This window comes from Tachyglossus aculeatus, chromosome 16, assembly GCF_015852505.1.
Source record: "Tachyglossus aculeatus isolate mTacAcu1 chromosome 16, mTacAcu1.pri, whole genome shotgun sequence".
Classification (NCBI taxonomy): Eukaryota; Metazoa; Chordata; class Mammalia; order Monotremata; family Tachyglossidae; genus Tachyglossus; species Tachyglossus aculeatus.
This window is the reverse complement of record NC_052081.1, coordinates 22,207,714-22,230,700: the sequence shown is the minus strand read 5'-3', so window position 1 is coordinate 22,230,700 and position 22,987 is coordinate 22,207,714. Positions and strand designations below refer to the sequence as shown.

Sequence of the window (22,987 nt, the reverse complement as noted above, 5' to 3'; positions counted from 1 at the left end):
GGAGGGAGATGGAGGTGATAGTTGAATGGTGCAGTGGGGTCAAAAGAGGGTTTTTTTAGAATGAGGAGTCATAGCCTTAATTAATCTGGAAGAGTGTCCTTTCAGAACTGCTTCCATTCAATGAGTGGAGGTTTCACTGTGAGAATAAGTTTGTTCACCTGCACAGGAGAGGATCCTTGCCTGACTGGGAGGAGATGGACATTTGATCAGTTAACTGGCTGGAGAAGAGCTCCTGGCAGAAGCAACATTGGCCTTAGAGTAACAGCTTTGTTTCTGGAGATCTACTCTTTCTTTTCAACATTTCCTAAGAAGTTCCCTTATGTGAAGCTCTAGGTCTGATGACCAGAGACTTCCCCTCAGAACGGGAATGCAGCTAACCCCATTCACAGTCCTGGAGGTTGGGCCACCAATTTGTGGCAGAGGAATGTCAAGGAACACTCCTCTTAAGACAGTGAAGAAATACAGCAATAAAAGGCAGGAGTAGAGCCCCGGCCTGGCTTCTGTCCCTCTTCCCCTCTCTCCTTCCCCCAAACCCAGTCCCTTAAACAATTACACTGCCTTCCCAAGAACCAGCATCAACTCTCCACTGCACCATCAAGGAGACTTCAACCCATCCTGCCTTCAACCACGGAGGCAGGAAAAAAGAACAACACCAACAGCATGAGGCCTACATAGGACCACAGAAAGACGGGGGGGAGTGATCACAGTGTCTGTTGGTCTGCCTTGGACTCTGAGCCACAAGGAGCCTGAGTTTCTTCTCCTCTAGCCACAGCACCATACTGATTTTGGTTTTTAATTTGTGAAATCATTCCTGGCTTTTATGTTGTTTCATTGTTTTACTGCTTCATTGCTTCTGAAATATCTGTCACAAGTCCCCTCTACCAGTTATAGTTTTAGATTGTGAAGGACAAGGATTGTGTTTAATTCCCCCTTTGTGTTCTTTCCCAGTGCTTGATAAAGGCTGTACATATGGTAAATACTTAATAAAAATTATTTCTACCACATGATGAGCATGATACTTTGCGACTCCCCCCACCCCCCCGGCCCCGGAAGTGGGATTAGAACCCATGATCTCTTGCTGAGTGCTTTCGTAACTCCTTAAAATCAGTCCATTTACTGAGCGTGCTCGGAAATCCGTCAAATCACAGATTTGACGATTGAACGAAATCAGCCTATTTACTGAGTGTCCCTAAATCCGTCAGATTCTCCTATTTACTGAGCGCTTTTGGCAATTTGTCAACGGTGGTATTTGTTAAACGCTTACTAGGTGCTGAGCATTGTTGTAAGCGCTGAGAAATCGTCATGACTGAACTCCTTAAAATCAACCTATTTCCTGAGCGCTCTTGTAAATCTGTAAAGTCAGCTATTTACTGAGCGCGCCTAAATCTGTAAGATCCTCCTGTTTACTGACCGCTTCCGGAAATCTGTCAAATCGTCCTATTTACTGAGCGCTCGTAAATCCCTAAAACCGTAATGACTGAGCACTTTCGTAACTTTTTAAAATCAGCCCATTTACTGAGAGGTCTCGTAAATCCCTAAAATCAGCCTATTTACTGAACGCTTTCATAAATCCGTCAAATCGTCCTATTTACTGAGCGCTCTCGTAAGTGTTTTGTTGTCTGTCTCCCTCTTCTAGCCTGTGAGCCCGTTGTTGGGTAGGGACTGTCCCTATATGTTGCTGACTTGTACTTCCCAAGCGCTTAGTACAGTGCTCTGCACACAGTAAGCGCTCAATAAATGTGATTGAATGAATGAATGAATGAATGACTGTCTACGGAAACTGGAATTTCCTGCAGAAAGAGAAAGTTGCTGTTTTTTTTTTAAAAGCCACAATGGCTTTTCGGGTAGAATATTTCTTTCAACATTCTAAAAATTTCTCCATTTGTCTTCTTACCATACTTCTCAGAGAATACACTTCCTTGTAGATAGGAATAGGAGATGGCATCCCTAAGGAAATATATCTCATTTTTATCCCAACTTCCTTTGATAGTAGTAAATAAATTTTCCTCACCCTGCTCCTAGGAAATTATTAAATTGGAAAACATTTTTGCCTTCACTCTTCTGAGGTGTAATGAATTTTTATTATTCTTGAGCATGATTGTGATTGCACAGCCATGATTACTTAAATAGAATAATTGGCTATTACTGGCCTGAAGGAAAGTCTAAAATAGATAGTGATGGATCTTATATATTTTAATACAACTCAAATATGGTGTAGACATGCTTTAGATAATAACAGTGGTATTCATCAAGTGCTTCCTGTGTGCTAAGCACTAAGGTAGGTATAAGACAGTCAGATCAGACAGTCCTTATCTCATATGGGTCTCTGTCACCCACCATCTGAGGATGCGTTCAGGAACCAGAGAGGCGAGAGAAAGAAGCCAGAGACAAGGGCTGAGCCGTCCAAAATTTACTACACGTTGTGAATTGTATTTCCCTTTGGGGATAGATATAATTATTAATTATTTTGAAGATGGTGGATTGAACTTCCCTTTCAGGAGGAATATGATTATTTAATTATATTGGAGCTTCCCTACTGGGAAGCTGTGTACTGGGAACTGTATACTTATGCATTACTCACGCATGTTGAAACACCTAGCTCCTGCCCGTGAATGCTTCCCACACAGGAGGAATCCCCTTATGCATTTCTCGCCTGTGGTGAAGGACCTAGTTCTCACCCATGAACACTCCCCACTCGGAAGAATTCACCTATGCATCACTTGCTTGTGGGAGGTCGGTGTTTCACCACATGCAAGTGATGCAACACTGACCTCCCAACCATGAACACTTCCCACTCAGGAGGAATCCATTTATGCTTTACACACCTGTGGTGAAGCACCATAGCTTCCAGCCCCATGAGGGTTCAGTGGGACACTCATCCCATAGCTCCTCACTTGGTGCAGGCAGAGCAGGCATCCCATGCTCTGGGCAGAAGTGACACACAGCCGGCTGTGACAAGTTTTGATCCGCTGCCTGTAAGGTCAGAAGCAGCAGGTGTTACCTAAACCCTCAGGCCATTCCAGATTCCAGCCTCAACTTGTCCAATCTCTGCCATTCCCTCCTCCTTCATACCTTATTTGATTGTAATTGGGGTGAGGGACACCTTCTGTATTCCTGGCCTGGGATGTCCACCTAGCAGTTTCAGTTGCAGGGGCAGTGTCCCATCTGCACTTCTGGGTTCCACTTTTCTAGCTCAGGAAATCATGGTTAGGGTTTTGACCTTGAGATGGCCAGTGCCCAGCTTCACCTTGGCACAGACTCACTGGCTAAAAGGGAGAGAATAGGTATTTTCTCCTTATTTTACTGATGATGAAATTGAGGTTCAGAGAGTTTAGTATCATGCCCAAGGTCACACGACAGGCAGGTGGTGGAGCCAGAACTAGAACCCAGGCAACCTTAGTCAGGTACTCTTTCCGCAGATGGATATTATCATCCAGAAGTACATATTCAGTGGTAATAGTCATGTTGGGCTGAAAGATATGAGCCTTAACTTTGTGTAACTTAACTTTAAAGCTTTAAACCCTTTAAAAGGTAATCTCCAGAGGGGCAGAAGAAAGGTTTTACTCTATTTGTAATCTCTTGAAATTGATATGCACCTGTGTTCTTTTATTCAGAGAAGTAACTTTATAGTAATGACACTTGGTCCTGGGCATCACTTAGAGAAATCCTTAACACAGAAGAAGAAGCAAGATTGTATGGGAAAGCTTGAGATAGTAGGAAAGCCACAAGGGAAAGAAAGACTTTGTAAGATACCCAGCTCATTGGGAGGGCTCAATAATAATTTTGGACACGATGGTAGTTGATGGGTGAGATGGCTACTATCAAGATGAAAGAGGAAATGTCAGGGAATTTGGTATACAATTGGAGAGATCTTAATATCAGGGAAAAGTGCTGTTTGTAAATTATTGAAACCATAAGGATAGCTAGTGGTTATTCCAATAATGAGCAAAGCTTTTCCTTGATTTTGAATTGACAATGATCAGTTTCATTACATTTTTTCCTTAGATGTAGGCACCATCTGCTGCTGTATTTTCTCTATCCTTCTGTCATAGTCACAAGTACGTAATTATCATACTCCTACTCATTTACACACATCTTGTTGGGGAAAGGCCAACAGGACTTAACAAGACTGGATAGAGACAGGAATCAAGGATAAGATCAATGTTACAGGCTTTGGAGACAGGGAGGATAGTAGTGGGGTTTTTTGTTCATTTGTTTTTATGGTATTTGTTAAGCACTTACTATGTGCCAGGCATTACACTAAGCAATGGGTTAGATACAAACAGGTTGGATGCCTGCCTTCTGCCTGCCAAACAAAAATAAAGCAACCTGGATATCCATGAACCAAACAGTGGCCTCTTACTTTCTGTGTCATGGAGTGACATAGGAACCCTAAGGATGTATGGATCATGGCTGCCATGATCCACATAAATAAATGAATATATATATATATATATATATATATATATATATATATATATATATATATATATATATATGTAGACATAAACACAGTAAGTGCTCAATCCGAAACTAAGCACAACAGATACTCTGTAATTCTGTAATTTATTTTGTTTTAGATTGTAAACTCCTTCAGGACAGGGATGGAGTCTTATAATCCTATTGAATTCTCCCAAAGGCTTAATACAGTCTTCTGTACACAGTAGGTGCTTAATAAATTTTACTGATTGATGGGTTGGTTCCTTAATGAAACTGATTAAATATTTTTTGAACCAGAGCCCTGTGCTGCAGCTCTGTTTGTAATGGCTTGTGTCTTGTGAATTCATATCAAATGTTGCAGTATATTTTTATGATAGAATTGATGGATAATACAGAAAATAAATATTGTGAATTTGTTTAATAAAATCTCCTGTTTTAAAACGTGATCCTATAATTCAATGACCCTGTGTGGGCAAGATAAAAGTTTAGATTTAAACATGTTTCAAGTGCTGAAAAATCAAGATGTTTAAGAGAATCAAACACACACACACACACACACACACACACACACACACACACACACACACACACACACGTGTATTTATGCTTTTCACCCAGGACAGTGTTCCCACTAGACTCCATCCCTGTCCTTAAGGAGTTTACAATCTAAAACAAAATAAATTACAGAATTGCAGAGTATCTGTTCTGCTTAGTTTACTGTCACATAGTAAAGCTTTAGTAAATTTTAAAAATCTAAATATTCTTTAAACAACAAATTAAAATGATAAATTCAGACTCATTCCGGACTTTCAAGTTTTAGTTCAAAATGTATAGACCATTATGCTTATGCATTAACATTAACAGATAAATGGATGTGTAGAGAAGCAGCATGGCATAGTGGATAGAATATAGGCCTGGGATTCAGAAGGCTCTAATCCAGGCCCTGCCATTTGTCTGCTATGTGACCTTGGGCCAATCACTTCACTTTTCTGTGCCTCACTTACTTCATCTGTAAAATGGGGTAGAGACTTTGAGCCCTACATGGGACAGGGACTATGTCCAACTTGATTTACCTGTATTTACCTCAGCATTTAGTACAGTGCCTGTCACATAGTAAATGTTTAAAAATATCATCATTATTATTACCTAGGCAGCAAACATATTTTATGCCAGTTGTATTCAATGAAACCAATTCAAAATGTTTTGGTCTTTGTAAATAAATAGTTTGAAATTTCATTTTCTCATTCAAAAGGTGCACAGGTAAAAATTTTCTGAAAGTAAAATAAAAAAATGTTAAAAAAGTTAGGGTGCATTTCAGTGATCTTTCAGACTCTGCTTAGCACATTTACAGTATATGCTATAGTAGCTGGGAACACCAATAATGCAATTGCAAATTCCAAACGTTCCATAAATTTGAAGTGCTTATAGTTTTGATTTAGGAACACTCTAAGGGTTAAGATATCAGATTTCCTCTGGGGAAAAAACTCTATCTTTGATTTATATTTGATGGGTTAAAATTCAGTTTAAAATTTAAATCCTCAAAATTATTAGCCAAGTTTTGCCTCTACACCTGGTTTGGTGCAACAAGTAAATTTGAAAATATGATAGTGGGTTCTGCTCCTGAAGAAGAAGTTTCTTCCTCAAAATGCTGAGGAATGCCCACCTTGATAGCAGTATCTAAATTTGTCCTTCTGGATGGTTCTAATAAAACAGAAATAGCATTCTAGACCCTTATTTTTTAAAAAATCCCAAGAATGAATAAGGGCAGTAGAAGGCACCTTTATTAATCATTTCTGTCTGTCAAGGAACAGTGATCTTAGATTTCTCAAGTTATCCTATGGGAAACCCCTCATTAGTCTAGCAAAACATAAACTGCACTTATGTTGCCAAATTCTGGATAACAAAGTATTTTGTCATGAAATTATACTTTTTATGTATGGAAAGATTTCATTTTGAGATTAAATTTGGATGACAAGATTTCAAATTGATTTGGGTTAATAGTTTTTCATATGAATAATACATTTAAAATACATCTAGCAATCTAGCAATAGGGATACATGAAATGAAAGATGAGAACACAAGACGTTTTTGTCTATTATGTTTTCAAAAACAGTTCTGTAAACTATTCTTCAATATTTGGACTCTGGGTTCTTTGATACCAAATGCAATAATACCTCTTTACAAACTACATAAAATTGCTATGCATGCATGATATAATGTTGCAGTGATGCTGTACATTGGCTTTTCAAAACAAATGTGAATGATGGTGTAATTACTATCAAATGAATTAATAATCTTCATTATGAAAAGTCCCAAATTATGGAGGTGCATGAAAAGCTTTTAAGAATGTTAGCTAGAATTATAGTATTGAATATTTTTGATGCTAACATATTTACATATTCATAAGCACACATTTGCATAATTTGTTTATCAATCAATCGATTGTATTTATTGAGCACTTACTGTGTGCAGAGCACTGTACTAAGCACTTGGGAAGTACAAGTCGGCAGCACATAGAGACAGTCCCTACCCAATAGCGGGCTCACAGTCTAGAAGGGGGAGACAGAGAACAAAACCAAACATACTAACAAAATAAAATAAATAGAATAGATATGTATAAGTAAGATAAATAAATAAATAAATAGAATAATAAATATATACAAACATATATGCATAAATACAGGTCCTGTGGGGAAGGGAAGGAGGTAAGATGGGGGGATGGAGAAGGGGATGACGGGGAGAGGAAGGAAGGGGCTCAGTCTGGGAAGGCCTCCTGGAGGAGGTGAGCTCTCAGTAGGGCCTTGAAGGGAGGAAGAGAGCTAGCTTGGCGGATGGGCAGAGGGAGGGCATTCCCGGCCCGGGGGATGACGTGGGCCGGGGGTCGATGGCGGGACAGGCAAGAATGAGGCACGGTGAGAAGATTAGCGGCAGAAGAGTGGAGGGTGTGGGGTGGGCTGTAGAAGGAGAGAAGGGAGGTGAGGTAGGAGGGGGCAAGGTGATGGAGAGACTTGAAGCCCAGGGTGAGGAGCTTCTGCCTGATGCGCAGATTGATTGGTAGCCACTGGAGATTTTTGAGGAGGGGAGTAACATGCCCAGAGTGTTTCTGGACAAAGACAATCTGGCCAGCAGCATGAAGTATGGATTGAAGTGGGGAGAGACACAAGGATGGGAGATCAGAGAGAAGGCTGATGCAGTAGTCCAGACGGGATAGGATGAGAGCTTGAACAAACAGGGTAGAGGTTTGGATGGAGAGGAAAGGGCAGATCTTGGCAATGTTGTGAAGCTGAGACTGGCAGATTTTGGTGACAGCTTGGATGTGAGGGGTGAATGAGAGAGCGGAGTCGAGGATGACACCAAGGTTGCGAGCTTGTGAGATGGGAAGGATGGTAGTGCCGTCAACAGAGATGGGAAAGTCAGGGAGAGGGCAGGGTTTGGGAGGGAAGACAAAGAGTTCAGTCTTGGAGATGTTGAGTTTTAGGTGGTGGGCAGACATCCAGATGGAGATGTCCTGAAGGCAGGAGGAGATGCGAGCCTGGAGAGAAGGGGAGAGAGCAGGGGTAGAGATGTAGATCAGGGTGTCATTAGCATAGAGATGATTGTTGAAGCCATGGGAGCAAATGAGGTCACCAAGGGAGTGCGTGTAGATCGAGAACAGAAGGGGACCAAGCACTGAACCCTGGGGAACCCCCACAGTAAGGGGATGGGAGGGGGAGGAGGAGCCTGCAAAAGAGACTGAGAATGAACGACCGGAGAGATAAAAGGAGAACCAGGAGAGGACCGAGTCTGTGAAGCCAAGGTCGGATAGCATGTTGAGGAGAAGGGGGTGGTCCACAGTTTTGAAGGCAGCTGAGAGGTCGAGGAGGATTAGAATAGAGTAGGAGCCATTGGATTTGGCAAGCAGGAGGTCATTGGTGACCCTTGAGAGGGCTGTTTCCTCTCAAGCGCTTAGTGCAGTGCTCTGCACACAGTAAGCGCTCAATAAATATGATAAATAAATAAATACGATTGATGATGTTTCCGTGGAATGTAGGGGATGGAAGCCAGACTGGAGGGGGTCGAGGAGAGAGTTGGTGTTGAGGAATTAGAGGCAGTGCGTGTAGACAACTCGTTCAAGGAGTTTGGAAAGGAATAGTAGGAGGGATATGGGGCCATAACTAGAAGGTGAGGTGGAGTCAAGAGAGGGTTTTTTTATGATGGGAAAGACATGGGCATGTTTAAAGGCAGAGGGGAAGGAACCAGTGGAGAGTGAGAGGTTGAAGATGGAAGTTAAGGAGGGGAGAAGGGATGGAGCAAGAGATTTCATGAGATGAGAGGGAATGGGGTCTGAAGCACAGGTGGCCGGAGTAGCACTTGAGAGGAGGGAAGAGCACTCCTCTGAGGATACTGCTGGGAAGGATGGGAGAGTAGCAGAGAGTGTTGAGAGCCGGGGGGTTGGAGAAGGTGGCGGGAGTGACTTTGGGGAGGTCGGACCGGATGGATTTAATTTTGTTAATGAAGTAGGAGGCCAGATCATTGGGGGTGAGGGAAGGAGGAGGGGGATGAATTGGGAACCTGAGAAGGGAGTTGAATGTACAGAAGAGCTGGTGGGGATGATGGGCATGGGTGTCAATAAGGGAGGAGAAATAGTTTTGTCTGGCAGAGGAGAGGGCTGAGTTAAGGCAGGAAAGGATAAACTTGAAGTGAACGAGGTTGGCATGGTGTTTAAACTTTTGCCAGCAGTGTTAGGCAGCTCGAGCATAAGAGCGAAGGAGGCGGACAGTGGCAGTGATCCAGGGCTGCGGCTTAGTGGTAGGAGAGTGGCAAAGGGAAAGTGGAGCAAGTGAGTCTAGCTGAGTTGAAAGGGTAGAGTTGAGAGCAGTAATCTGATCATCAAGACTGGGCAGAGAGGAGAGGGAGGCGAGGTGGGGTGTGAGGCACTCAGAAAGATGGATGGGGTTAAGAGAGTGGAGATCTCTGTGAGGGAGTAATATAGATTTACAGGGGAAAGGAGTGTGAGTGAGGAGGCAGGTGAGAAGATTACGATCAGAGAGAGGGATTTCGGAGTTGGTGAGGGTGGACACAGTGCAGCGATAGGAGATGATGAGGTCGAGGGTATGACCAAGTTGGTGAGAGGGTGAGGTGGGGTGGAGCAAGAGGTTGGCAGCATCGAGGAGAGATAGAAGGCAGGCAACAGAGGAGTCATCAGGGATATCCATGTGGATGTTGAAGTCTCCGAGGATCAGAGTGGGCATGGAAAAGGAGAGAAGGAAGGTGAGGAAGGGGTCAAAATCGTTAAAGAAGTTGGAGGTGGGGCCGGGGGGTCAGTAGATGATGGCTACAAGAATCTGGAGCGGGTGGTAGAGGCGAATAATGTGGGCTTCAAAGGAAGGGAAGAAAGGGGGAGGAGGAATAGTGTGAAAGCAACATTGGGGGGCAAGAAGGAAACCGACACCTCCTCCTTTTCTGGTGAGTCTGTGGGAGTGGGAGAAGAAGAGGCCTCCACCGGGGAGAGCAGCAGAAGAGACCGTGTCGTCCGGAGACAACCATGTTTCAGTTAGGGCGAGGAGGAGTAGAGAGCTGGAAAGGAATAGGTTCAGGATGAAAGGGATCTTACTTAGAATGGAGCGGGGGTTCCAGAAGCCACACTTGGCAGTAGCTGCCGAGAGAGGGGAGGGAGGGGGAAGGGTGCGAGGGGTGGGGAGGGTTTGGATTGGGATGAGTTGGCGGGGGCCTAGGCAGGGAGAGTGGGAAGAGGGGTGGCGATGGGAAAGGAGAACTGGGATGGGGTGGGGGCGGGGAGAAGGGGAGGGAGGGGGCTAGGAGGGAGGAGCGGAGGACTGGCGCTGGTACAGAGGGATCCTTGGTAGGGGGTGAGGGGGAGTGGTCTTGGTGGGGGAGAGGGAGGGAAAAAGCTGGGTTTGAGAGGGGAAGGGGAAGGTGAGGAATGGGAATGGCAGTTGGGAGCAAGGGATTTGAAAGTTCACGGTGAGGTCAGCAGGGTGAGTGACAGTACAGCGGGAGGTTAACAATTGAGATGCAGAAGCGATGAAACAGTAGCAATGATAGAAGTAGCCATGGCATCACAGGGGGTAGTTAAACAATTACCATGGTACAGCAATAATGATGATCATTGGGAGATATAAAGATGTATAACTGAACAGAGCTTAGTGCTTAGAACAGTGCTTGGCACATAATAAGAGCTTAACAAAGAACAGTGCTTTGCACATAATAAGTGTTTAGTAAATGCCATTATTATTATTATTATTATTATTATTATTATTATTATTATTATCAGTGATGGCAACTTTTTCTAAAATTATTTTTTCCCCTACCCTGAACATTTTCACTCACTTCCTTTGTGGATATATGCTAGTACTTGGCATCAGCTACATGCATGGGATCAGTGTGTAGCAAAGATTATCTTCATTGTCCTCACAGGAAAAATACATTTATTGTCATCTGCAGCAGCAGTGACAGCAACCAAAAAACATTTAATAAGCACCTATTGTGTTCACAGCTCTGTGTTAGGTGCTTGGAAATACATATTAGAAGTAAAACATGCCATCCCTGCCCTGGAAAAGCTTACAGTGTAGTGGGTGAGTCTGATTTAATTGCCAATCTCATAATAGGTTAAAAAAGAGTTTAGATACACATGATAAAGAGAATAGTAAGCAATTCAATCAATAAATAAATTATATACATGAGTACTGAGGAGGCTGACGGGGAGACATGACCTGGAAGGGGAAAGAAGAAGAATGTTCATTGGGAAATGCCTCATGGAGGAGATTCCATTTAAGGCAGGCAATGAAGTTTGGGGAGCGTCTTGGTTTGATGAATTTGGGTGGTACAAGGGAGGGGTTATTCCATGCAGGGGAGAATATGATCGAAGGGTTGAAAACAGGAGAATCTGATAAAGGTACAGCTAGTATTATGAACATTATCAACAATAAAATGGTGACCCCATTTGGTCTAATGGAAAAAGCATGGGCCTAGGAGTCAGAGTCAGGTTCTAATTCTGACTCCACCACTTATCTGCTGCTTGACCTTGGGCAAATCACTTAACTTCTCTGTGCCTCAATTACCTCATCTGTAAAATGGGGATTAAGACTATGAGGCCTACATGGGACAGGGACTGTATCCAACTTGTTTATCTTGTATCTGTCCCAGCACTTAGTACAATGCCTGATAAAGATGAGCGATTAACAAATTACCATAAAAGTATCAATCAAAGGTATTTACTGAGTGCCTCCCATTCTAAAACTTTGTGTACACAGAGTAGTAGGAATAGTGTTTATTGAGTGCTTATTGTGTGCAGAGCACTGTACTGAGCATTGAAAAAGAAATCACAGGTGGGAATTAAACACTATCCCTATTCCTCAAAGGGAAGACATGAATCCTACCCTCAAATAATTTACAATCTAGAGGGGGAGACAGACACTAAAATGATTTGCAGGTATGAGAGAGAAGGATAAGTGTATACATATACACTTATATGTATGGGTAATGGGAATGGGTAATGCCTTAGGTAATAGGGTATGGTTATATAAGATGTGGTATAACAATAATGATAATGATAATAATAAATATAATAATAAAAATAGTATTTGTTAAATGCTTATTATGTACCAGGGACTGTACTAAGAGCTGGGGTAGACACCAGCAAATCGGGTTAGACACAGTCCCTGTCCCATGGGTGGTTCACAGTCTCAATCACCATTTTACAGATGAGGTAGCTGAGGCACCTAGAAGTGAAGTGACATGCCCAAGGTCACACAGCAGACAAGTGACAGAGCCTGGATTAGAACCCATGACCTACTTACTCCAGGGCCTGTGCTCTACCCACTATACCATGAAGATATATATACAACAGTATTGTACTCTCCAAAACACTTAGTACATTGCTCTCCCCACAGTATACGCTCAATAAATACCATTGATGTGTACATATGTACTACAGGTGGTTTTGAGCACACAAGTTAAGAGGAGGCACACAATAATGAGGCGACAGGGGGTATAAACAGGGGAGATGTGAAATCGATCAGGAAGGCTTGGGAATATGAAGGAGGTAAGAGCTCAAGGCAGGTTATAAAGTATGAGCAATAGGTTTGCATACTGAGTAGGTGAGCTTGAGAGAAACAAAGACTGGGAATGTAAGAATGTAGTGGGAGAGGAGAGTACATAAGTAGGAGGGACAGAACTGATTGAGTGCCTTAAAAAGACAATGGTCAGGAGTTTTAGTTTGATGGAGGGAGGAAAGAGTAACCACTGAAAGTTTTTGAGGAGTGAGGAGATGTGTAAAGAATGACATTTTAGAAAGGTAATCTGAACATCAGAGTGAAATGTGGCCTGTAGATGGGGAAGTAGTCTGGAAAAATTCTGTTGGTTCTTGAATCATGTACCCTTCTGTCCTAAGAATGGTTAATACAAATACATCCTGTAAATAATGGAAATCCATGCCTCTTAAGAGTGTTGCCTGTAATCTTGTTTTGTTTATACATGTGATATTCCACTTTGTTCATGATTGCCAAACCTCATTTCCTGGTCCCATCACTTTCAATACTTGACTCTGTTTCTTTGTTCTTTGTAGATATGGAAGGAGTCAGAGAAGTGGAAAATAGAAACATCTGCTTGGCTTGATAATAGATCCCCTTGGAATAGAAAATTTGGGAGCTATTATACTGGAACATCTGACTGATGCTTTGACCACCAAAAGTGGTCATCTTTTCTTCATTTCTACATTTTTGGTTGGAGGGACAAAATTAAAGAGATAATAGATTCATAATATGAATGCTCTGGAGAGTAAAACCCTAGCATTTAATTTCATGCTGGATAAACTTTTCTGACCTCACACATCAGGTGGGTTAAGTACTTGTAAATTACCCTTCATACTCATTTTGTTCAAATGGACAAAAAATGATAGTGGATCAGAGCATCTGAAGTTATCCTTGTTATATAATTCTGCTGAAGAAATCAAAGAAGAAATCCAACAGTAGAACTAGACAAAATAAACAGTAATCTGAAAGTGGATGAATGTTCTCTGGTTTTAATTTGTTTTCATAAACATATTGTACAGGATAAGAAACGGTTTTACTCAAAGTCCACTTCTGAAATTATTTCAGTATCCTCCTGCCAACAGTTTGGATGGGATAATGCAGTATGTGTTTCAAGAAAATCCATTGCAGTTCCCATTTAGAGCTTTATCGGAGCCTAAAAGTCTAAAGCAAAAATTTAAAGACTAAGCTAGTAGTTCCACCCCTAAAATCAGGTTATAGTTGAATAGAGGTCAAAATCTTTTAAACTAGGCTTTGGGATGGAATTCTTCCCTCAGCAGAGGATAAGAAATGTTTAGCTGTGGCCATAACCCTGTGCAAGTGAGTCATCTCCTTCAAGCCTAAACCCACTGGAAACATATGATCAGAAACAGATAGAAGCCAAAAGTAAATTAATCTTTTAAAACATTGCTGTATTTTCTTTAAAAATATAATTACCACTCTCGAGTCCCAAATTATAGAAGGCAGTCTAATCATCTGCCTTGAATTAACATGACAATTTTGGAACTCTATGGGAGCTGCAGTATTTCAAGAAGTTTCTTTAAATCTTTAAAATAATTTCCATTGAGCTAAACAGTATATACAGATGCGTATTTAGAATGTAATACAGTGATCAATTTCAATCTGCAAAATGCATAATTAATGTACTCTGTATGAAACTGAAATTTGTAGGATTTGTGGAAAGTCTTTTCTTGGAAAAAAAAAGGCAAGCTGTAGTTAGTCAAAATTGCAACAAGCATCCTTTTCATTGTTAGATGTAACTGTCTCTGCTTTATTAAACATAGTAAAAGCTCCCAAGAACATAATCAGGTTAAATAGTTTACCACACAAACGTTTACTGGTAAGGTCCTATTTAGCTTTCCCTTGGGATCCTAGTAACTGCTAGTGTTGAGACCAAAATTGCAGAAGCTACAGAAGTTCATTCAGCCCTGGGGGTTATTTTAAGCTATCTTGAAAAAGAAATGTGTCAAATAATTAAAAATGCATTAATATATACAAAGAGGCCTATGGGAAATTGAATTGTCAACAATATCATCACTTTCTCTCTAAAAAACGCAACCAAAATGAGACAACTAATATGAAAAAATGGAGAATGGCTTATTGCTCACAATGACAAGCCACTGAGGACTGAGAATGATGTACATTTGCTGCAAAATTAAGCAGTTATCTGTTTCCTTCCTTTCTAGTAGTGTTTGTAAAAATTCTTTGGGTAGCCAGCTGACCATGAAGAAACAAAATCACAACACTTAGTTAATATACCCTATTGACTTCACAGACAGCTCCACAGCTCCACTGCTAGAGTAGCATGATAATCAAAGAACAAATGGATTTGTGCAAAACTCTGAATAAATGAGTAACTGTGGATGACTATATAAAGTTTTGGAGATTTTACAGTTTAGCCCTTATGGATCTTAAACCTATGAGTAGACTTTTTTTGTCTCTTAGTGCTTCCTTAATGACCTTTTTAATCACGATCTATTCAAGCCTTTAAATCAAGTCCTTTAGATCAATCAATCAATTGCATTTATTGAGTGCTTACTGTGTGCAGAGCACTATACTAAGCCCTTGGAAGAGAATAACACAGAAATATAGCAAGACACATTCCCTGCACACAACAAACTGACAGTAAAGAACAGGATGCTTCTATATGCTATATTTGAGAAAAGTATGAGATTGATAAATTAAATTAAAATGAGGTAGACAATTCAACTGGTTATTTAGAATACATACAAGGTTTTTTTTAAATAAATTGTAATGACAACAATTAAGAATGGCTGATCATTGTTAATACAATTATAATTTCCCATTTCCTGTAGGTTTAAATGAATCATTAAAAAGATATTGAATAAGTTATTGGGTACCCTTAGGGGCTTGGTGTCATCAGTTTGGTCTCTTGCCTATCAGGACTTTTGATAAATTTCTGATGCTGTCAAATCAATCAATCAATCAAAGTCCTAAACAGGAATTTCTCTTCTTGCAAAGCTAAGAGGAGCTCTGAGCTTATTATCCAACTAATTCAGGCTACTTCCCCTTATTAAATAGAGGATTTTTGACCTAGATTATCCAAATTGGCTGTTTACAAGGATCCAGGTCCTAGAATAATTGCTCCCCTCATCACTTAAAAATGATGATTGCCAGATTATCCAGACAATGGAAACCAAAACATAGAGTTTAGCTTTCATTATTCCAAAAAACCTTTTGTCTGAATCTGGATAACTGAGACCTAAAGATATTTTGGGGTCTTAATTACTCAGTTACTTGACAGCTTTCATCTGCAGACGGGTAACCTATCTTTTGGCAAAGACAGTTAAATGACCTGGACTGCTTCTCTGGAAACTATCGTTTGAGGCCTGGCATTTTAGTCAGCCAGTGACTGACAAACAGGATTGTGTTGGGATATGAAAAATCTTATTGAAGCTACATAAACCTTTTCAAAATTTAAATTGGGATTTCAACCCCAGTGATTTGGAGCAGAACCAGGGGCACTGGATCTCTTTTCTGGGCTATTAAAATGTATGCTGGTCTTTTGGGAAAAAGGCTACATTACCCGTTTTCTTCAGAAATCCCTAGACTAAGCCACCAAGATATTTGGAGTCACTCTACTGGGTTAACACTCTACTGGGATAGTCAACCCAAAAGGGTTTGATGAATAATTAACCCTGAACTATCAAGTAAGCATGATTCAATCACATATTGCTCCAGTATTCATGCATTCATTCATTCATTCATTCATTCATCACTGTCACTGATATGGACATGTAGGCTTGTAAGAGTAAAAAAATGCCACAAAACACTAACATACTTTTACAACATCTTTAAAGTTTGTTAAAAGCTTATAGTAATTTACAAAATCTCTTCTAGTAATAGTTTTCAATCAAAAACCTATTTTCACAAATTTTTCCTATACATATATATTTTCTAAGGTTGTCATAGTTTGCATATGTATATGACAAACTTAGAAAATGTATATGACAATTTTAGAAAATCTATCTTCTTTTTATTACTTAAGACATATATGAAGTCATCAAAAATTTCAAAACTTGAGAAATTGGCTTTTTAAGATTATGTACTGGTCAATCTATTCCCTCTCAAAACAGTTTTAGAAAGTACTAGGCACCAACTGAGTGTTGAAAAAGTGGGCAAAAGTGGGCAACAGGAAACCACTAGAACTTCTAACCTCAAGTAAACCAAAGTTTAGTAAATTGATGTTCCCAGTGTAAGTAGGTGAACTGATGATGATTAGTTAGCATAGGTCAGTTACTTTCCAATCCTTCAATTATTTTCCTGACACACTGGTTCCTCTAGGACTTCTTCAGTTACTCACTGATTTGTAAAATATTCTGACTGTAGGCTTTACCTGGGAGACCTGAAGAATTGATGGAACTCTTTTTGAGGATCCTGTTCAGGATATCCTTCCAGGTCTTCTTGTGCTGATATCGCAATCAAGAGTACACAAAAGGGTCTGATGCGGCCTTGCTGTAAGTCAAGCACTTTGAGAGTATTCCCCAGTAAGAATCATTGTGGATGGTGGATACCAATCCTATCAGTCAGACAAGATAAGGGAACAATATTAGTGCAGGAGAAATATATTGAGAAAGCAAAATATTTCACTTGACCTCAAACCCAGGCAAACTACAGATGTTCCCAATTATGGAGAAAAATATTTTTATTGTTCTTCTTCTGTAGATTTATAATTCAGCAAGAGATATGTTTATAACTGAATAGCCTTCAGGGTACAGGTAGGTTGTAAGTGGATCAATTTGTAGGGATGCAATAACTTCTTCAGACTGCTAACTTCTATTTGTTTTTAGAAAGGATTAAATATTTTTTGTCTGTAAGCAAATTTGGTAACTGTACTATGTACTTGGTGCCTTGAGCATATCTACTTATGTGTTTGGCACATAGCAAACACCTAACAAATACCAAAATTATCATTATCTAATAAAACAATCATAATACACTTCCAAAAAGTTAGCAATTCACTCTTTTTTCATTCCTAGAAAGATTTACCCATTTCCTATAAGGCTGCACTTTCTCAGACTTTCATTTATTCATTCATTCAGTTTTACTTTTTGAGTACTTACTGTGTGTGGAGCACTGTACTAAGTGCTTAGGAGAGTTCAGTATAACAATAAACAGAAACGTTTCCTGCCCACAAGGAGCTCACAGTCTAGAGGTGGGGAGACAGACATTAATACAAATAAATAAATTACAGATATGTTCCAAAGTGCTGTGGTGCTAGGAGAGGGAATGAATAACAGGAGCAAGTCAGAGTAATGCAGAAGGGAGTAGGAGAAGAGGAAAGGAGGATTTAATCAGGGAAGATCTCTTGGAGGAGACGTGTCTTCAGTGAGGGTTTGAAGGGGGAGGGGAGAGTAATTGTCTGTCGAATCTGAGGAGGGAGAGTATTCCAGACCAGAGGCAGGACATTGGTGAGGGGGTGGAGATAGAGGTTCCATGAGAAGGTTGACATTAGAAGAGTGAGTGTGCGGGCTGGGTTGTAGTAGGAGAGTAGCGAGGTGAGGTAGGAGAGGGCAAGATGATTTAAAGCCAATGGTGAGGAGCTTTTATTTGATGTGAAGGCTCATTCATTCAATCATATTTATTAAGCACTTACTGTGTGCAGAGCACTGTACTAAGAGCTTGGGAAAGTACCATACAACAATAAATAGTGACAATCCCTGCCCACAATTAGCTCACAGTCTACATGGGGAGAGACAGACATAAATACAAATAAACAGACATCAATACAAATAAACAAAATTACAGATATATACATAAGTGCTGTGGGGCTGAGGGTGGGGAAGAGCAAAGGGAGCAAATCAGGATGACACAGAAGGGAGTGGGAGATGAGGAAAAGTGGGGCTTACTCTGGTAAGGCTTCTTGGAAGAGATGTGTCTTCACTAAGGTGGCCAGACTATTTGTCTGGCAGATTTGAGGAGGGAGGACATTCCAGGCCAGAGGCAGGATGTAGGCCAGGGCCAGGCTCGAGATAGGTGAGACAGAGGCCCAGTGAGAAGGCTAGCATCAGAGGAGCCAAGTATGTGTGCTGGGTTGTAGGAGAGAAGCAAGGTGAGGTAGGAGGGGTTAAGGTGTTGAAATGCTTTAAAGCCAATGGTGAGTAGTTTTTGTTTGATATGGAGGTGTACAGGCAACCACTGGAAATTTCTGAGGATAGGGCATGACATGTTCTGAATGCTTCTGTAGAAGTGTGATCCAGGCAGCAGAGTGAAGTTTGGACTGGAGTGGGGAGAGGCAGGAGGTTGGGAGGTCGGCAAGGAGGCTGATGCAGTAATGTAAGTGGGATAGGATGAGTGACTGCATTAACGTGGTAGCAGTTTGGATGGAGAGGAAAGGGTGGATTTTTTGCAATGTTATGAAGGTGGAACCAACAGGATTTGGTGACAGATTGAACGTGTGGGTTGAATGAGAGAGGAGTGAAGAACAATGCCAAATCTTTGGGCTTGTGACACGAGAAAGGAGGTGTAGTCATCTACAGTGATGAAAAAGTCAGGGAGAAGACAGGGTTTGGACAGGAAGATAAGGAGCTCTGTTTTAAACTTGTTAAGTTTGAGGTGATGAGAGCACATCCAAGTAGAGATGTCTTGAAGATAGGAGGAGATGCAAGCCCAGAGAGAGGGAGAGAAATAAGGGGATGAGATGTAGATTTAGGTGTCATCTTTACAGGGATGGTAGTTTAAGCCATGGGAGCAAATGAGTTCTCCAAGGGAAGGAGTGTAGATGGAGAATGAATAAATGAACTTGTCATAAGACTAGTTGAAAGGCAAACTGTTGGTTCATAAATGACACAGATGAAAGAGTTTAGGTTGCCTGAACTGTTTGTGTCATTGCTTAGGCATTACTAAATATGTGGGAACAGGGATTGGTTATTTAAAATGCTTTAAAATCTGACAGTTCCCAAAACTGTAAGGAAAATTCATTTTTCAGAAGAGGTTGAATAATCAAAAGTCAAAATTATTGAAACTGAAACTTTTTTCATATGGTATGGAGACCCTTGAACTGTAATGAAAAACTAGCCTGAATGGAAAGAGAGTGACACTGAATGACCTGAAGGGTTTTCCTAGATAGAGGAAAGAAGGGAAGTGCTGAGAACAGGATGTAAATTGGGGTTTGGTTGGGAAGAGGTTAGTAGCTCGCCTGGGCAGGCCAGGCAAAGGTGTTCTCAATCATGCTCCATGCTGGAGAGTACATTCTTTTCATCCCTCTATTATTTTCAATGAATTAATCATTCAATCAATCAATCAGTAGTATTCACTGAATATTTCACTGCATGTAGAGCACCCACTAAGCACTTGTGAGAAAGACATGACCTCTGCTCTCAAGGTACATAGAATCGAGCAGGGAAGGCAGACAGGAATTAGAGAAAGCAGGAAGAGAAGAATGAAAAGATGGATGAGGATAATTTATGCATATAAATTCTGAGAGTGGTTGTGGGAACATAAATCTGGAGGTGACCGAGATTGAGAGAAGAAAAATTAAGTCATGAAGGATGTGGTATTTCAGAAAATTTTTTAATACGGCTAGAGTTGTAATCTAGTCGATTTAGATTACAAAATCTAATTTTGTAATCTAGCCAAGGGAGGGACTTACAGGTGGGAGTAAGGGGTAAGCAGGAGATCCATAAAATTAGAACCATTATACATGGTCTCCCTAAATTCTCCCCCTGCTCCTCTATAGTCCCTTCCTCCTCCAGTCTCCTCTTTGACTCCCAATCTTCCCAGCAGTATCTCAAGAGGAGATCTCCTGCCTCCCCTCAAAATCTTCCCCTCCATCTGAGCTTCTGAACCCATCCATTCCTACTTTAACAAAACAACTGCCCCTCCCATCTTGCCTCCCTGACTTATCATCTTCAATCATTCACTTTTTCCACTGCTTTCAAGCATGCCCGTGTACCTCTTTCCTAAACAAAACCCCTCCTTTGACTCTACAGCTCCCTCCTGTTATTGCCCCATCTCCCTACTATCAATCATCTCCAAACTCCAGTCCATACTTCACTCTGCTGCCTGGATCATTTTACTGAAAAAATGTTCAGACCGTATCCCCCCACTTCCCCTCCAGTGGTTGCCAATCCACCTCTGTATCAAATAGAAACTCTTTACTATTGGCTTTAAAGCACCTGATCAGCTCTGTCCCTCCTACCTAACCTTACTGATCTCCTACTACAATCTAACTCGAAAAGCTGCTGTTTGAACACCAACTTATTCTCTCTATCTTGGACTCATCTATTCCTACAACTGACCCTAATGCCCATATTCTTCCTCCGCTGTATATCCTACAGTTCATTACTGTCTCCACCTTCAAATCTTTCCTAAAATCACTTCTCCTCCAAGAGGCCTTCCCAGAAAATGCTCTTTATTTCCCCTATATTGCCCCTCCCCCACGTGTCAACTATGCACTTCTCTCAAAATCCACCCCTCCCACCTGTTCATTAAATGCAAGACTTTAGAGAAAGAGAGAGATCAGGGCTGGAGATGTAGATTTGGGAATCAGCTGTAGAGATGGTAGTTGAAGCCATGGGAGCAAGTGATTTCTCCATGGAATGGGTGTAGATGGAGAATAGAAGGGGATGAAGAACTGAACCTTGGGAAGAGGGAAGAAGGGAAGGGGCAAGTGTTTTGATAAGGTGCAAAAGGATGGGGTTGGATGTGCAGGTGGAGTAGTAGTAGTAGTAGTAGTAGTAGTAGTAGTAGTAGTAGTAGTAGTGGTAGTAGTAGTAGTAGTAGTAGTAGTAGTAGTAGTAGTAGTTCAGAATGCAGATGTTCCTCATTCCCATGCCAACCAAATAAGGTATAGAGGAGCAGCGGGGAGGGGAAGAAGAAGGACAGGTAATAAGTACCTGCCACCTCTGATGTTCTGTACAGTGGATTGAGAGTTACAGCAGCTGGCTGTGGGTCATCCCGGCCCAGACTGTGGGATGCCCACTCTTTCTGCAACAAGTGAGGAGCCATGGGACAGGTAAGTGTCCCGCTGAATGCTTGTGAGGCTGGAATCTAGGGTGCTTCACCACATATATGTAACAGATAAATGAACTCTTCCCAAGTGGGAAGCATTCATGGGCAGGAGCTAGGCACTTTTCCACGAGCAAGTAACTAAATAAGTGTATTCCTCCTGAGAGAGAAGCCTTCAGTTTGAGTGGATGCAGGGCATTGTAAGGCTCAGGATACCAAACTAAAATAAGTGTATTGCTATCTATAGGGAAGTTCAATTTATTAGGTAGAATAAATTTTGCACAGTTCAGTCTTTCTGACTCTTGTCCTTAACTCCCACTGTGCCAATCTTCAAACCTGTCCCTGCGAGATGGGTGAGACAAATGAAGACTAAGAAAATAGCCATTGCTTCTTGGAATCTAACAATTTTACATAAAGAGGAAAACAGTCATTGATTTATAAAGAGGACAGCTTGGCCAGGTTAGGAGACGATATCGTAGCACACACTAAGCAAGAGTAGACTAACTGATGGTTTCTCATAAGTAGGCACTGGATTCAGGAGGTCTTCCCTCTTCATAATGATGACTATCAAGAGTTAGATTTGCAATATGACAATTACTAATATCAGACCTCCCAGCTCTGTTCTGAGGTATAAGTGAAAAAATCTCCGATGGTGCCCGTCAACCTACGAATCAAGCAAAAACTCACTCTTGGCTTCAAGGCTCTCCATCACCTTGCCCCCTCCTAGCTCACCTCCCTTCTCTCCTTCTACAGCCCAGCCCAAACCCTCCACTCCTCTGCTGCTAACCTCCTCACTGTACCTCGTTTCTCACCTGTCCCGCTGTTGACCCCTGGCCCACATCCTTCCCCTGGCCTGGAATGCCCTCCCTCCACACATCCGCCAAACTAGCTCTCTCTCACCCTTAAAAGTCCTACTGAGAGCTCACCTTCTCCAGGAGGCCTTCCCAGACTGAGCCCCCTTTTTCCTCTCCTCTTCCCTTCCCCCCCCGCCCTACGTCATTCCCCTCCCCACAGCACTTGTAAATATTTGTACAGATTCATTACTCTATTCAGGCAATGGAGTGCTGCTGGCAGAAATCCAGACATCAGGACAACCTCGTCCATCTCTAACCCAACCTCACCCGCTCTAACTGGAGGCCTTCCCAGACTGAGCCCCTTCCTTCCTCTCCCCCTCCTCTCCCTCCCCACCCCCCCGCCTTACCTCCTTCCCCTCCTCAAAGCACCTGTATATATGTATATGTGTTTGTATGTATATATTACTCTATTTTATTTGTACATATTTATTCTATTTATTTTATTTTGTTAATATATTTTGTTTTGTTCTCTGTCTCCCCCTTCTAGACAGTGAGCCCACTGTTGGGTAGGGACAGTCTCTATATGTTGCCAACTTGTACTTCCCAAGTGCTTAGTACAGTGCTGTGCACACAGTAAGCGCTCAATAAATACGATTGAATGAATGAATGAATGAATGAATTTTGTTAATGAGGTGCATATAGCTTTAATTCTATTTGCTCTGACGATTTTGACACCTGTCTACATGTTTTGTT

The 22,987-nt window shown here is 41.4% G+C and overlaps 1 protein-coding gene across 1 annotated transcript in view; it reads right to left on the bottom strand.

Moving 5' to 3' along the window:
- Window positions 1-16,786: 16,786 nt before the first annotated feature.
- The window catches only part of GPR26 (G protein-coupled receptor 26), a 54,636-nt gene continuing 48,435 nt past the window's right edge, over window positions 16,787-22,987 (bottom strand). The window contains 1 exon segment of the mRNA XM_038758424.1: window positions 16,787-17,010. Within this exon segment, the coding sequence (XP_038614352.1) occupies window positions 16,787-17,010 (224 nt within the window).